This window comes from Pteropus medius, unplaced genomic scaffold (assembly GCF_902729225.1).
Source record: "Pteropus medius unplaced genomic scaffold, Ma_sr-lr_union100, whole genome shotgun sequence".
Taxonomy (NCBI): Eukaryota; Metazoa; Chordata; class Mammalia; order Chiroptera; family Pteropodidae; genus Pteropus; species Pteropus medius.
The window spans coordinates 35,649,108-35,665,043 of record NW_024344378.1 but is presented as its reverse complement, the minus strand read 5'-3'; the positions used below and the strand labels follow the sequence as shown (position 1 = coordinate 35,665,043).

General features: G+C 35.8%; 1 protein-coding gene and 1 pseudogene across 4 annotated transcripts in view; both read right to left on the bottom strand.

The window, feature by feature from the left end:
* LOC120609667 (5-hydroxytryptamine receptor 3C-like) overlaps window positions 1-3,828 on the bottom strand; it is a 34,623-nt pseudogene extending 30,795 nt beyond the window's left edge.
* BICC1 (BicC family RNA binding protein 1) overlaps window positions 1-15,936 on the bottom strand; it is a 238,863-nt gene that overhangs the window by 152,921 nt on the left and 70,006 nt on the right. For all 4 annotated transcript variants that reach the window (XM_039871846.1, XM_039871842.1, XM_039871844.1 and 1 more), the window contains exon 2: window positions 12,004-12,050. In XM_039871846.1, coding sequence (XP_039727780.1) covers window positions 12,004-12,050 — 47 coding nt within the window. The remainder of the gene's footprint in view (window positions 1-12,003; window positions 12,051-15,936) is intronic.

Genomic DNA, 15,936 nt, shown 5'->3' with positions numbered 1-15,936 from the left:
ATGAAACAGTCATAAGAGAATGAAACTCAGTGGAAAGTGAAATCCACTAGCAATTGACAGACACACACAAAATATATTCAATTCCTTCTTTTTAACCAGCATTAGAGACCAACATGAACTTACAACTTCTCCTTGCACTTAACCCACACTCCACATCAGTGGTTCCCAACCTTAGCAGCATATTAAAATCACCGGGCAGCTTTAAAAAAAAAAACACTAATGCCCAAGCTTTACTTCCAGAACAACTAAATCAATCTCTAGTTTGGGCATCAGTAGTTTTTAAAAGGTCCTCAGGCAAACCTACAAGGAGAAGGGTACACTGCTGTAGATTGAGAGTTTATTATCACTAAAATTGTTAATGGTAGAATTGGGGAAATGGGAAAGGGAACATAAAATCCAGTTAATAATTAAGCTAGAAAATCTGCCCCTGAACAACTGAGATTTGGCTATATTTATTCTGCGTGTGATACCAGATCTCAAATATTCTTGGTCTTCCCTTCTCTGTACTTATTCATCATTACACTGGTGGTTTGATGCTAATATCAGAGTATGATAAATTGATAGTCAACAACTTCTTTAAGGGGATCTTTAATTTTATACAAATAAAACCAAATATTCTATTATTTGCCAAATTTGAACCACTAGTACCTATTTCTCAGAAGTTTTAAGTTTGATTTCCATAAAACACAGCCAGAAGTAAAGTGCAAAATCAAAACTTTCAACTGTCTTCCTGGAAAAGACATATTCTAAAACTGTATATTTTAGAAAGTTCAGGACTTAGTTAAATGATGCTAACTAGTTCTTTTATAATCATCATTCTGAGCTTGGAAATTTTATTATCCAAAATGCAATAAAGGTGTTACAATAGTTGAAACACATGTTTCAAAGCAGTTAAAAGTTAATCTTACTGGGATGCATTTATCATCCAGGAAAGTAGAAGGAAGAAAAAAAGTAATGATAACATCCCTAAACCCATCACTCAAAGAATTGAGAAGCTGCAAAACAAACTACATTGCAAATTGTTTGGTAATCCTGGCTATCAATTTTAATATTCATCATTTTTGAGTAGGCAACAAATATAAACAATATATAAACAAATATATAAACAATATGATATTTCAAATCCTTTTATACTTATCCTCTCAACCTTTCACATGAATCTGTGATTAGCTCAGATAAAATTATATAATGGTATATATCACTTTTAATTCAGCTGTTTCCAGAGCCATATGACAGAAACAGTCTCCCCTGTCCCTTATTTTGCCTTTGCAGGCACACGGTTGGCACACGGTTGGTCCTTTCTGCCAGGAATGCCTTTCCATCTTGCCTTTGTTAATTCATTTAGGTCATAAAATCACAGGTCTGGAAGACAGCTTAACCTAATCTAAACTCTGCTGTCTCCTCAGAAACTCTACTACAAAGTGTTGCCTAATCTTACCCAACATTCTAATTATACTCTTTTTATCTGTCTGTTAAATCTCTACTCAAACTTTTCCTCAAGGCAACCTTCCTGATTCCTCCAAGTAGAACGAATTGTTCCTTCTGTTTCCTCTGCTACATTCTCTTGCCCCACTGAGTGGGACTTACGTGCCACTTCTCTGGAGTGTGACCCGCTTGAAAACGGACCAGATGATCATCTTTTCTCCTCTACAGTCCTGCATCTGGCACAATGTCAAGCTGACAGAGAGGACAGTAAATGTCTCGTAAGTGGTATCCTTAGCATCTTTGTAAAGTCTGTACATAATCATTCGCTCTAGCCCCTTTTGATAAGCATCTTCCCCATTCAGCTCCTTGAAAGTAGAAATTGTGTCCTCTTTAGTTTTCCCATGGAACCTACAAGAGTTTTCTAGATTCAAAGATAATGAGATAGCTCACCATATTTTTAAGTATGAGAGATACAAAAGTGACACTCAAATGAGAAGAAACACATATCCATGTTTCAATTAAGTACTGAAAACTACCATTTACTCAATTTTGTTAATACCTCCCTCTCGATGTTCTAGCTGAAGCCAAGAAAAACAGGCGCTCCAAACCTACCAACCTAGGGAATATGCCATGGACCTTCTCAAACAGCACCTCTCATTGACTTACACATGAATCTGGACCATTGTGTTAGAAAATCCCATAGAAAAACATAACAGGAAGAAGTTCTACTTAAGAAAACAACTCCAAACTAACTCAGTTTAAAGTTTTCTTATTCACAGAAGATCAAGATTTCCTGGTAACTCCAGAGTAAACAGGCATATGGAAACTGAAGCTGGGTTTTCTCCCTCTCAAAAAAAGTAATTGATGGTGCACTCAAGAAAGAAAACAGAGAAACAAACAAAAGCCTCTATATTTTTGCCTGCAGTTGGTGTCATCCCTGGCTAAATTCCTTCATTCCCTACCTATCATCACTTTAGCCAGTAAGCAGCAGAAAATTTGAACGACTGAATGATAATATATGGTGACTAAGAGTGGTTTTGCTAAGGAAGGAAAGACTTAAATACTTCTAGACCATTTGATTTCACCAAGAAAAAAAGGTAATGAAATCTATTTTTTCACCACTTAAACTGCCAAAAGAAATTTACTTCCAAAGAAACTCCAAAAGAACTACTTTGGGACAAGCCACAACTGCTAAACGTACAAAATGAGAGAGTAACTTTCAGGATATTTAATAATTCAAGAATCACGTTAAAGAGGCATAGAGTAACAAAGTGTTCTCCTTAACTATTAACAGAAAATCTTTTAAACTGTGCTAATTCCTCTGCATGTTGGCTGACTACAAGCTTCCCACAAAAAAGTATAATATTGACTAAAACAATATTAATGTCAGTGGTCATGGAGAAGGAGGAAATTATAATGTGTACTATAAAAGTCCACAACAAAATCTCTTCAGAAAATAAGGGCAGTACAGGTTTTCCACCTGAGATATTAATAGCAATGACCCTATTATTCCTTGAATAATGTTGGCAACTGACTAGCAAAAAGAAACATACCCTGAATAAGAATACTATTTTATACAGTATAATATACAAAGAAAGTATATATAACATATATACTGCATAAAATATTGTGCACATACGCTGAAACGGTGTGTTTTCATGTTTTAAAACACACTATGGTACTGCTGCTATATACATATTTTAATGACAGGTTTTGGGAAAATGTCTTATGTCTTATCTAAAGATAATCGCTCCTTTAAAGATACAACTTAATTTTATCCATTCATTGAGGGGTTAAACGACTCAATGCAGACCTACCAAATTTTGTTAAAGTGTGAATGCACAAACCTTTGTAAAAAGGACGATTATGCATTTAACCAAGTAATTGAAGGCCTTTTATGTGTTTTAGTCAGATTCTTGATTACAAGGCCTCACAGTGTTTCACAACCACATCAGGAGAGAAGAAGACTGCAAGGACACCTGTAGATCAAAATGTGAGAAGCACCCCAATCTGTGCCAGCTCCAGCTAGGAGTATCTCTCACTTCCTGTATATCTGCTCTCTGTGTTTTGTTCCATGTTGCCTTCCACAGACGGATTTCCTCTGCTTCCTCTCAGCTTCTTCTCCCTAATAACTCCGGCTTTTCCACGGTCAACACTATCACTCTTGGCTTCTCTCTCACCCCATCCTACAACGTGACCTGTCCCATTCCATTCCCACTACTACACTGGGTCTTCGCTTCCCAGTTTCTTAAATAACAGCAAATCTCATTCGGTGAGTTCTGAGAGTCAGTCACTGTGGAAGGCTCATCTTTGGGTCCGGTGCTTACATCTAGGCCCATCAGCTGTGTCCAGACGGGCTGGGAAGCAGAACTGGGTGGTGTGAAACATGGCTAGCTCCCTCATTTTACATGGTAGAGTGTTTGGGAAGGCAAGCATATAACCACATAAACTATGAAGTACACAAATTTAAAGGTACTATTCAGAGACAAAAGCAGGGTAAGAGTTGAATGAGCCAAAGGACAAATTCTAAAGCAATCTATTTTGTCTAAATAAAGTGAAACATATTAAAAACATCAAGCGAAAGGCTGTTCTTCAAAAACCAGAGTCTCAAAAATGAAGAAAAAACTGATTCATGGGATAACAACAAATCATAATTTCAAGCCTTGTAGGTAGGATAAAATAAGAAAATATCAAGTACAAATTTTAGAAGTACCAACCTTAATGTGATTTTGAAATCCTGACTACTTACACACAATATAAGAGACTACAAAATCCATGTCATTTTTGGCTGTATTAATTTGTCTCCAGCCTTTTGGTTGTCCCTCTAATGTACCAGAATGACCCTGATTCAGAACCTTTCTTAACAAAACTTGCAGCTTTAGACATAATTTGTCTCATAGAAAAGCCTAGCCCACCCAAGAGGGCACAATAATTACTGATTTAAAGAAAATAATTTATGTTTTACTAATAACAGCCAAAGTCAGAAAAGCACTCTTCAAAGTCCTGGCTGCCACCAACTAGCTTGAAAAAAAAAATCATTCTAAGACTATGCTAGAAGAAAAAGACATCACCACCACATCCAGCTTTAAAATGTACTGATTCTTCTGTGAACCCATTTTAAGTCAGTAAAGCTTAAATCTCTTTACTAAATTTCATAGCATTCACTTGAGTTACACTAAAAGGCACTGCACAGACCCCATCATATTCTGGACTATCATCTTGCAGCTGAGTCCTTATCCTTTGCAGGTGATCTTATGGAGTCCACAATGAAGAAAAAAATCATACAGGAGTTCTGACAACTAAGTCACAGAACCAGGTGAAATCTTTGAGAAGGATACTTTGCACACCATCTTATTCTGGGAAGCATACTGTCACATAGACTACAAGCCAAATATTAGGTCAAGAGCTTAGAGTGAAAGACAAAACATGTGAGCTATATCTAAGTGGGCCTTGACCTGCCCGTCAGAAATCAAGTATCCTTATTTCATATGTACCTAGCAATTACAGTGGAGTCAATCTTTCCTCTTCAGTTGAAGAATGGCAAGAAATGTCAGTTCTTTGCCTATGACCAACTCGCAGTGCCTGAAAATCTCATAATCTTTGGCTACTTCTGAATCGTATCCATATTGTGGATATTACAAACCTCAGCATAACAGTATTGGTCAGGCTACATCCAAAACATGATACCCAGGTATATCACTGTCACATTTAAAATGGGACATTGCTCCTGAAAATGAACAGAATAGTGAGGGATCTAAAAATTAACTCATATGATAAATAAGAAACTAAGTATCTTTAGTCTGAAAATAAGAAGGCATAGAAATATAAAAACCATCTTCAAATTTTTCTGTAACTCCAATGGCTAAACAAGGGCAAATGGAAGAAAAATGGAAAACTTTCTAAAAATTAGCACTGATCTAAAATGATTGACCTTATATATATATATAGATCTGAGAACTGTTTTGTCTTTATACCTGCTGTAGGTGACAGAGAAGGAAATTTAGTACTTAATGGGAAGTAGAACTAGATGATCTCTTAAAACTTCTTTCAACAAAATATTTTATGTTCTATAAATTGGCAACAATTTATGAATCTACAAGCAACCTCAGCCAATTTTAGCCTTTATGATCTGTTCTTATCCATGAGGTGGTTTAAAAAGTAATAGAGATTCATTATAGGAAAATATAGAGAAAAAATAAAAATCAACCATAATCTCATCACTGAGACAGTCACTTAACATTTTGGTATAATTCCTGCCCCAGTCATTTTTCTAGGCATAAATACATATAACATTATTTGAGTCAAGCTGTTCATATGCCTTTTGCCTTCGTTGTTTGCATTTACATGATAATCAATTTCCCAAATCATTAAATATTTATAAAGGAGCATGATTTGATTTTTAATCCTTACATAGAAATCCAAATTTTGGATATATCATATTCTGAACATTAGAGCAAGCACTTGGGTTATTTTACTTTAATTTAAATTATTACAAATATTACTACAATGACTATCCTTATACATTGATCTTCAGACACATCTCTGAAAATGTTCTATGTATACACAAGACTGAATTTGTCTTATGCATCCTTAGATGTAAAAACGACTTGAATCACATGACAAATGCCATAATTAAATATATACACATACACAGACTGCCAAAGCAAATGCAAAACTCCTGTGAGACTTAATCATCAAACTTTAGCCTTCCTCAAAAATAGTTCCTCTATCTTAAAAACTTGTTTCTAATCCACACAGAAATGTTTAAATTTTCATATTATCAGTTTATTAGTGTAATTTTGGTTTATCTGTATAATGTGAAAATTGTTCTGAAATCTTAGTATCGATCATAAGGAAGTTTTTATCTCAATATTGTTCAATTAAGACAAATTCTGGCAAACACAGGAATTAAGTAATTTAATCCATTCAGGGAGAGTATTTTACAAAATACTATACAAGCGTTTTTAAACTAAGGCCAATAAACAATTTCATTGGACCTTCCCATGATCATTCTATCCCAGGTACACCCCACATTAACATTTAATTCACAATCCTGCCATATGACCTTTCTTAAAAGACCTCTATTTCCACATGATCCAATACCTTGAGTTTGGTTTCAAGAATAATATCTTAACCATTAACAATTAAATTTTCACCAGATATTGATTTAAAATTATTCACTTTAAAAAATTATAGTAGCAATTAGGGTATTCACTACCATCAAACACACTTTTTAAAGGAATGTCAATGATATCCCCTACTTCCACGATTGCAGAAAGAGGAACAAAACAGCAAATGTGGTGTTCACAAAGCAGTTGTGTGAAATGACTGCCAAAGCAAGAGCCAAGTATACAACTTTATGATGAAACTCTTTAGGTGACTATAGGACATGCTTGAGAATATGGTCTGACACCCAGGCTTCTCAAGTTTAAATGAACACAAAGACAGAACTTAGAAGACTAAAGAACAGATGATGAGCAAGTCACTTAGTCTTTTTCTTAATCTTTTCTACTAACCCTTATTTGTAAGATTCTTGATAAATGATGGGGAATAAATTATAAGATCTAAAAATAGGATTGATTCTTACCTTTAACGACCTTCTGGAAGACTGCCAGACAACCTGTTTTTGCGTTATTCCTTTCTTCTAAGTGTTATACGTGTTCGGTTATCCCAATTTCGTCAGTAATATAAGAGAATCATAATCACAGATCCTCTCGCTGAAACTTATTCTCAGAGACATAAAGGAATAAGAACTCAGTCCCTGGATTTTAGTTTTAAGGCCCAACTACCCATTCGTGATAACATCCACTGGTGATAACCTCTGCTTAAGTTTGAAATCAACACTATAATTCTGCACAGCCTTCTCAACGTATCTTCAGAACATAACACCAAATGCTCTTCACTGTATATATGCTCATTTGTAAGTTGAATTGTGAAGCATGTAATGAATTATCTATTAAAACAACTACTAAGATTAAAACTTTAAAATATCCTAATTTCATTTAAATCGAACTTGACTTAACATGTTTACCCATTAAGATAAAGCATATCACAGGATATAGTTAACTGAATTCATTTTTAAATAACTAAATCAAAACGTATTTCTATTACCAGAGGAATATGATCTATTCAACAAATACAAAACAACGGCTACTGAAGAAGGCAAAAGCAATTGTGTTTAAAGATTTCTGCCTCCCCCACCTCCACCAATATAAAGATTCAAGTAGACCCCATCTAAGACCACCCAATGCACTCATTTTGAAGTAAAGGGAGCCAACTATTCCCCCCAACCATTTTCCCCAGAAGACAGCACTTGCCACTTTTCAGTCTCAAAACAACAAAAGTAATCTGTTTACCAAAGAAGGTAGTTTGAGGGTAATAAAACTACCACATACACCGCCGAACTATCTTCTTTATATCAGTCTTACTGTTAGCCTTTGTGAAAGCCATAGTTTATGGGTCAGTTTTCCAAAATGACATATTTTAAAAGTATAAAATATCCTTATATTCAAAATATGTGCTGTTTACTTTGTAGAGAAAGAATGTATATAACCCAATGCAATAGAAAACTTGACTTGCATCAAGTATGATGCTGACTGGATTTTGTCTTCTTCGGCCATTGGGATTCAAGATTCCTAAAGCATTTTTGCTTTGATGAGTCACATCTGTAATATAATCACTATACCCATCCCCACCTAATACACTGCAACACATTTTTCCCTCCAAGATCAGGCCATAGTCATTTCACAAGAGAAAGAAAAAAAAAAAAACTGATTAAAAGGAAACAGGACAGACAGTGAGTAAGCCATGAACAACTGCCCAAAGAACTGTAAAAATCGAAGCAGATTATTTCCATGTGTTTCAATTAAAGTTGCCATGAGAGGTGGACAAAGAACTAGAAAGAATATTGATAAAGTTGTATTCATTCCCTCCTTTTGTCACTGCACTTAGAGCCAAAGAATAAAAAATACAATTACTGGGGAACTTGCAAAATTTTAACACGAAAACATTTGAGATGTAGCCAATGCAAACAGTCTAATTTGTAATCCCATCAGCCAATGAGAGAATATTCAAAAACATTTTATATGCATTTTTAATACACACAGAAAAAAGAAGTAAAGGTGTAAAGTAAAAGGTAAACAGTAGTTGCCTTTCAGAGGTAGGATAACAAATTAGACTTTTTCACTTTCCTGCCATGTCAATTATATATTTGTTCTAGACAATTTAGAAATGATTTGTAATAAGAAAAAAAGATTTGGTAAATGATTAGGCAATTAAAATCTACAAATCAAATTAAGTATCAAAATGTAATACATGACATTTAGTTTTAGCAAATTTTTCTGGTCATAGTAAATTTTTCTACAGAATCATTTCCTCCATTAAAAGCTATTACAGGTTGAATTACGTCCCTCTAAAAACCATATGTTGAAGTCCTAACTCCAGTGAATGTGACCTTATTTGGAAGCAGGGTCATTGCAGAAAGGATACTGCCACCCACCAAGTGGGAATATTCTCCTTAGAATGTAGCTTAAATGTAAGATAAATAACTCTATTCTTCAAGTCATTATATTGTTGGGTTTCTCTGTTATTACAGGTTAGCTTTTTGCCCTAATACAGTGTCAAGGGAAATAAGATGTTTCAAACACATGCAGCAAAGCGGTACACTGGAAACCCGGTAGCTCTCTGAAAGAAACAGTGACTGTGCCTCTGTGGGAGATGTTTACATGTACCTGTAGTAAACTGAGCAACGACGATCACAGCTTCAAATTTGAGACAACATATTTGATGATCTTAGTAGTAGTTACACCACAATCTAAACCCTTTGTGGAAATCTACCAATTCTTATTCTCAAAGATATTTTTAAATTTAATTTTCTTTCATTTTTTCATTTTCAAAAATTTTCAATGAGAATAATTGCTTTAAGTTAAGTTTATCATATTGCTATGATTTTACATATATTTTAACAGTACAAAAAAAAAGTAAAAAATAAAAGTCTCATACTCCTCTAATCCCCTCCTTAGGGAGAGCCGGTAAGAAGCTAGGAAGGTATCCTTCCAGATGTGTTGTTTTTTTTTTCTTAAATAAGGGTAGTCAAATTTTAAACTCCAGAATAATTTTAATTTTGTGATACAAACCTAGTGTTAAAAGCAAAATACATTCTAATAAGCATACAGAGCCTTTGAATATTTGCATTGCTCTTGGAGAAGAAAAGTTAGTCAAAGGTGCTAATGACCAGCAATATGGACTATTTCTTCTTCTTAAATGTTTCCCAAATGTCATTATGTGAAATTGGAATACATGTGACTAGAAGAAAGTTCCTGGAGGACAATTCAATACTTCTCCATTACTTCATTCTACTGTAGATGAACCATAATGTCTACTTCTGTCTGGTCAAAACACTGAAAATTACTCTTCTAAAATTTGGGATGTGTGCCTTTTATTAAGTTACAGGTTTTTTCCAGGGTAAGTATCCAAATCCTTATAGGCACTTGTCTATCAGGAAGACACTTTCTAATGAACTAAAAAAAAAAAAATAAGGAGATAAAAACTACTCTCATTTAGTTAATCAGGGACCTCATTAACCTGTAACCAAGAACAGAATCTACAATTCCAACTCCTATTTTGTGGGGCGCACACATGTTCCTGGATTCAAACATGTGTTTCCATTTAAACTGCTGGAATGTATATATGGCTCCACGAAGGGTGATAAATATTAGCAAATCTTATAAGAATGAAGGTCCTTTATGACCACATACACTGTTTTGATTCAACTTTTAAAATGTCTGAGTCATACAAAGCTGAACAGTCTGCTTTTTACATCTATCTGCAAGTTAAGGAACAATGAAAAAAAAAAATCCTTCCACAGCTAGCATCTATTTGTCCCATCACAGCCAACCCAAGGCAAATCTGAGATTTCCATTCTTCGTTTTCTCTTTTCTTCTTCCCCTTGCAGCAAGCCTGCCCCAGCAAAAGGTAGGGCATTCCAAAATGCCCAGGTATTAAAGACAAGTTGGATATTAACCAACGTCAGATAATGCCAAGCCAAGGCCTTCAGGCATAGTAAATAAACTTCAACAGCATGAGCCTAAAGCAGGAATGGAAAACTGTGGTCTGGCACATTGCACTTGGCCAGTACAGAATTTTTAAATTTTTAAAATTTAAATCCTTTAGGAATGTGTCTTCCATTCAGAGAAGATACTTCATCATATAGAATCCTGTATCTCATCTTGCACTATGAATCCCTCACGTTATGTGCCAGCCAAACGGTGGAAGTGTGAATGCCGCATAAATTCTTCTACCTCTGAGCCTTCTTATATTTTGTCTTTGCCTAGAATGCCTTCCAACCCACTCAAGCCTACCTCTTCACATGGCTAACTTCCACTCTTCTGAAGACCTCAAGAACTCCCTTCTAATCTCCTAAAGCCTCAGTCAAGTGCTTAATCCTCTATGGCCCCAGACTCTCCTGCTATTTCTGTGACTACATCACCAGACACCAAACTAAGTCCTGTAGGGCAGGGATGATGCCTTGATCATTTTGGTCTCTCCAGTGTGCAGAACACAACAGGTGGTAAATAAATATTTTCAGAATGAAGAAATGGCAATATAAGTATCAGCTCTAAAAATATTTGCTTTTAATAAGCTTGGCAGAGAATACAGATAAACGATGAAGCTTACCAAAAAAAAAAAAAAAAAAGTAGATCACATTCAAGGCAAAAGAATAAAGAAGTTGTAAAGGCCACATCTGGCTACACAGAGGTGTTTTCCAAAAGCATGATGACCCTCTACAGCCATATTTAACCTCATTCATAGTTGCTACTATATTTTCACTCTTATCACTCTCCTAAGATATGTGTCTATTTGTTCCCACACATATGCTTTCTGGATCCTGACAAAGATGCAAATACAATAAATCCAAATAAACCAAAGAAATAAGAACATGAACTTAAATCAATTTCTTTGAAAGGTTGGCATCTTCCTCTACATAAAATATTTTTAAAAATAGAGCTGACTACAATAAACCAATTGTTCTTCATAGTTTCTCATATTCATTCTTCAGTCAGCTCTACTCCTGTTTCCCTTTGCTATGTATGACTGGCCAGACTGGCTTCACTGAAGGTCAGAACTTTCAGAGGAAAGCCAGGGACAGAATAGACACAGCTACTAACTGCTGGCAAGAAGGTCTAAAGGTACATCCATTGTCAATTATATTATCCTGCCCACATTCAGACTTAAGAGAAATAAGAAAAGCTGTGAGGGACTCCTCTCTACTTCCCAGGTCAGGTATGTGTTTGAGGAAGAAGGAAATAGTGGGCAGTAGTAAAAGAACATAATCAAGACAGCATATCTTGCAGCCTTCCTTGCTTCCATACCTCCAAGCAAAAACTTCATTAGATTTGCCCAGAAGAAATCTCCTTAGAATGGTTACGTGTCAAACAGTATACCACCCTTTCCTTGGCCTGAGCATCTCCAGCTATCACATCAAAAAACTATTCCCTTTCACACGGAAGAGTAGCTTTCTACCGAGACACGTGTATTTCTCTTTAATTATCACCAATGCAGGAGTAAAAAGCAACTTACCTTTTGAAAAAAGTCTTCCCCACTTTTGCCTTTTCCTTCAGCAGCAGCTGTAAATAAAAATGTATACATTTAAAATAGTTTCTTTTCTCAACCTATGTATTCAAAAACTCTTGCATATCAGGTATGAGAATAGAAAGGTAAACAAGATGCCATCCTTGTTCTCCCAAAGCTCAGTGGCTGCTAACAGGCCTCATCTGTGATGCAAATTCGATAAAGAATAAAACACTAATCTAATCAATTACACTTCTTTAATTTCACACTTTTTTCTGTTTGAAAGTCTCACAATCTCTATTTTCACACATGAACAAAAGTAATCTTGTCCTTTCATAGTTAAAAAAATTTATGAACAAATATAACTACCAATATAATCAGCTGTAGTGCTCTAACACTTCCTAGCTGTAATCAATCCCAGGCAGGACGTTGCCTTTTCAACTGGGGGCTCATGGAACATGGCCTGCTAAGTTTTGTCAGTTTGAGGTTTTGCAATGACTATATAATCTACTTGGATTTCTGTTGGCTTCTTACCCTACTTTAATTCACTCCTTTATTGGTTTATGCAAAAAGAGAGAAAAAACATGAGAATTAAATAGTAATGACGAAGTGACAGACAACAATAAAATTTCATATGAGCTTACTTAAAAGGTCATTGTATTTGAACAATCATTTTTATATCTAAATGGTAGCCTATAAAAACAGAACAAACCCAGTTCTCAATGTTCAAAAGTTTTATGACTATGTGAACATTTTTCTTTTTTTATCTGTGGGGGGAGGTGGGAAATCGGACTAAAGGGAGAGAGGGGACAAAGAGCTGATAAAATCCTGCTTGCAATCGCCTCAAATGGTACCTTTCAGAGGGCAACCACCAAACAGGTCTTGGATTCAAATGCAGAGTGGAACAGTGGTTAAGTAGAGAAGCCACGCCCTCATCAGGACAAAAAATGGGGCTGGAGCAAGAACTCCTGCAACTTGTCAAAATGATTAAAGACCCAAGAAGTATGGCGGATCATTCTGTTACATGGTTACATGGAAGAGTCAAAACTCAAAGAAGTTCTCTCTGCCCTCAAAAAGATAACAAGTATTACAAATTATCTTTTCACCAACTTTAATTTCACAGTTAGATATATGACAAGACACCTTCTGCAATTTTGTAAAAATACAAAATTTTTTTATCAACATATTTTCATCCAAAAAAGAGAACACAGAGTACATGTTTCTGTGATTACCAAAGACAGTTTGAGGAAATGTATGAACACAATAAGTAAAAGAAATAAAAAAATTTAAACTATATTCTAATGTGTGAGGCAGGCTAAATAACAGCCCCCCAAAGCTGTCCATGTCCTAATCCCTGGAACCCATCAATATGTCACCTTACATGGCAGAAAGGATTTTGCAGATGTGATTGAATTAAGGATCTTGAGATGGGAAGATTATCCTCAATTACCCAGGTGGACCCAATACAGTCACTAGAGGTCGTTATAAAAAGGAAGCAGGAAGATCAGAGTCCAAGAAAGTGATGTGACAATAAAAACAGAGAGAGATGGGCATGTGACAACAATCTGAGAGATTCAGAGAGGAGCAAGATACAGAAAAGCTACACTGCCGACTCTGAAGATGCAGGAAGGGGCCGCAAGCCAAGGTATGTAGGTGGCCGCTAGAAGCTGGGAAAAGCAAGAAAATGGGTTCTTTTCTAGAGCCTCTGGAGGAAGCATGGCCTGGTCAACACCTTAACAGCCCAAAGAAACCAATTTCAGACCTCCAGCCTTCAGAACTGTAACATAATAAATGAATGTTATTGTTAAGCCACTATACCGGCGGTAACTTGTTGCAGCAGCAAAAAACTAACACATAATGCCAATACCATTTTACCTTTACTTTTTTGCACAAATACCATACCATCAACAGCATGAACTGAGTACAGACACTGAAGTGGGCACCCAAAGCACACATTTCCACGAAAAGATTCTTTGCGGTTAACTCTACAAATTATGATTTTCACTCTTGAACTTAGAAATATATCAATATTAAAGCCTTTTAAAAAACAAAGAATAAATCTGAACAACAACAACAAAAAAAAACCTCACTCTTTTAAATAAACTGGCAAATGTGGTTGATCCTAGCTAGAGGGGCAACCCAGGTGAGATAAAATGTCAGTGCCCAAACCTAATGACAAAAACCTAAGAACAAGTGCCTTGAAGGGACTTCAACTCAGCCACCTCACAGGCTGTCTTTATCTCTAAAGCTGAAAATACTTTAATGGGGCCCTAATCTATAACACAATCACTTGGAAATAAAAACTGCATATAAGGACACAAAGATTTTTTAAAATTCTAGTGACATTGAGGAAACTTCTTTGAAAAGAAATTTTAAAATCAAAGATAATTTCAAAGGCCTATCAAGCAAGGCAGATAATCATCCCTTTCACCCCCAAGGAACTCCTACACAACTGAGAATTCATCAGTTTAAATTTCATGACACAACTACATTTTATTAGACACTTCCTTTAGGACACTTATTTTGCTCATGACAAACTCATTATGTCACAAGCTTGAAATGCCCCTTCATTCCAAGTCTAAACAGACTTCATAGAATGGTCTTTCAATGCCAGGATGAATAGAAAGGGGAAAAATTTCTTTAGTTAGACTCAAATTAATTATGTTCCGGAAAAACATCTAAAATTTAACCAGAACGTACACCTTTTAGCAACCTTGTGATTTGAAGGGGAACAGGAGGCAGGGAGCCAGAAATGGCATACTCACTGGCACCAAAAATCTTTGTTCTTTTTCATTTTAAGTGTTTACTGTATGAAAAACTCCAAATCTGAGCCTAATTTTCCCCTAAATCCTGAGAAGTATCTACTTCCCAAGCCCACAAACACCCTGGTAAAAGACTCTGGTTGCATTCTTGGTCAGATCATTGTCTCGGGTGTAAACCCTGGTTGGTCCCAGTCACTGGCACTTTGCAGGGAGTGTCCTAATCTAATTCCCAGGCTGCTGGGTCTCCTGCGGGACTTTTACTGACCACGCCCAAAGACGGCGAGACCCTTAAAGCCAATCAAGGGAGAGCCATGTTTTACCACAAATATTCTCTCCCCCCAGAGAGGGATCCTTCTGTGCTCAAATTTGAGATTTCAAGTCTCAAAGTTACTCTAAAATTCTCAGGATCAATATATTAAACTTCTCGGAAGAAGTGAGAGGTGGGGAGAGGCCACTTGCAGAATATTTCTTTCTCAATATAAACCGAGGCGTTTAAGATGTTCATTTTACAGACCCGGAAAAGAACAAAAAGAAATTTTCATTCCACAGATATTTACGTCCTATACTAGAGAAAATAGGCAAGGCCCTGCCCTCATTTAAGATCAACCTTCGCCCATTTATTCAAAGCCACCCAACTAGTGAGATAAAGCCAAAATTAAAAGTCTGTTCTTCTGACAACTTTCCCAAAGATCTTTTCACAGTCACAATTCTATCCAAATTAAACACAGAAATTTAATTTAGCTAATCTCATTCTGGGCGGTGAACTAAAAGGCTAGTCATTTTATTCTTAACCCAACACTAGAGCTGGGCTGCTACTGTTAGGCCTGACGAATCAAGGTTACTTCTAGGGAGACCATCTGAGATCTAGATTGCAAGAAAAAATATATGATATAATACCTTGACTCAATGGCTTCTTTTTCATTATATTTGGAGGAAATACTGCCTGAGAAATGAGCCAACTCCCTACTTGATGTCATGGTTATTTCTTGACCCTTGAAGTGTGATTATATTCTGTAGTATAACAGTTCTATTGAGTCTTCACATATCTTATACACTTATACTCTCGTTTTTTTTTTTATTCTGCAGTAACATGAATACACATAATGACTTAGCAGCCTTTTTCTGACTGTCTTTACATTATAAACTTTGCTTGATGTTCCAAAATTTAATCGTTTGATTA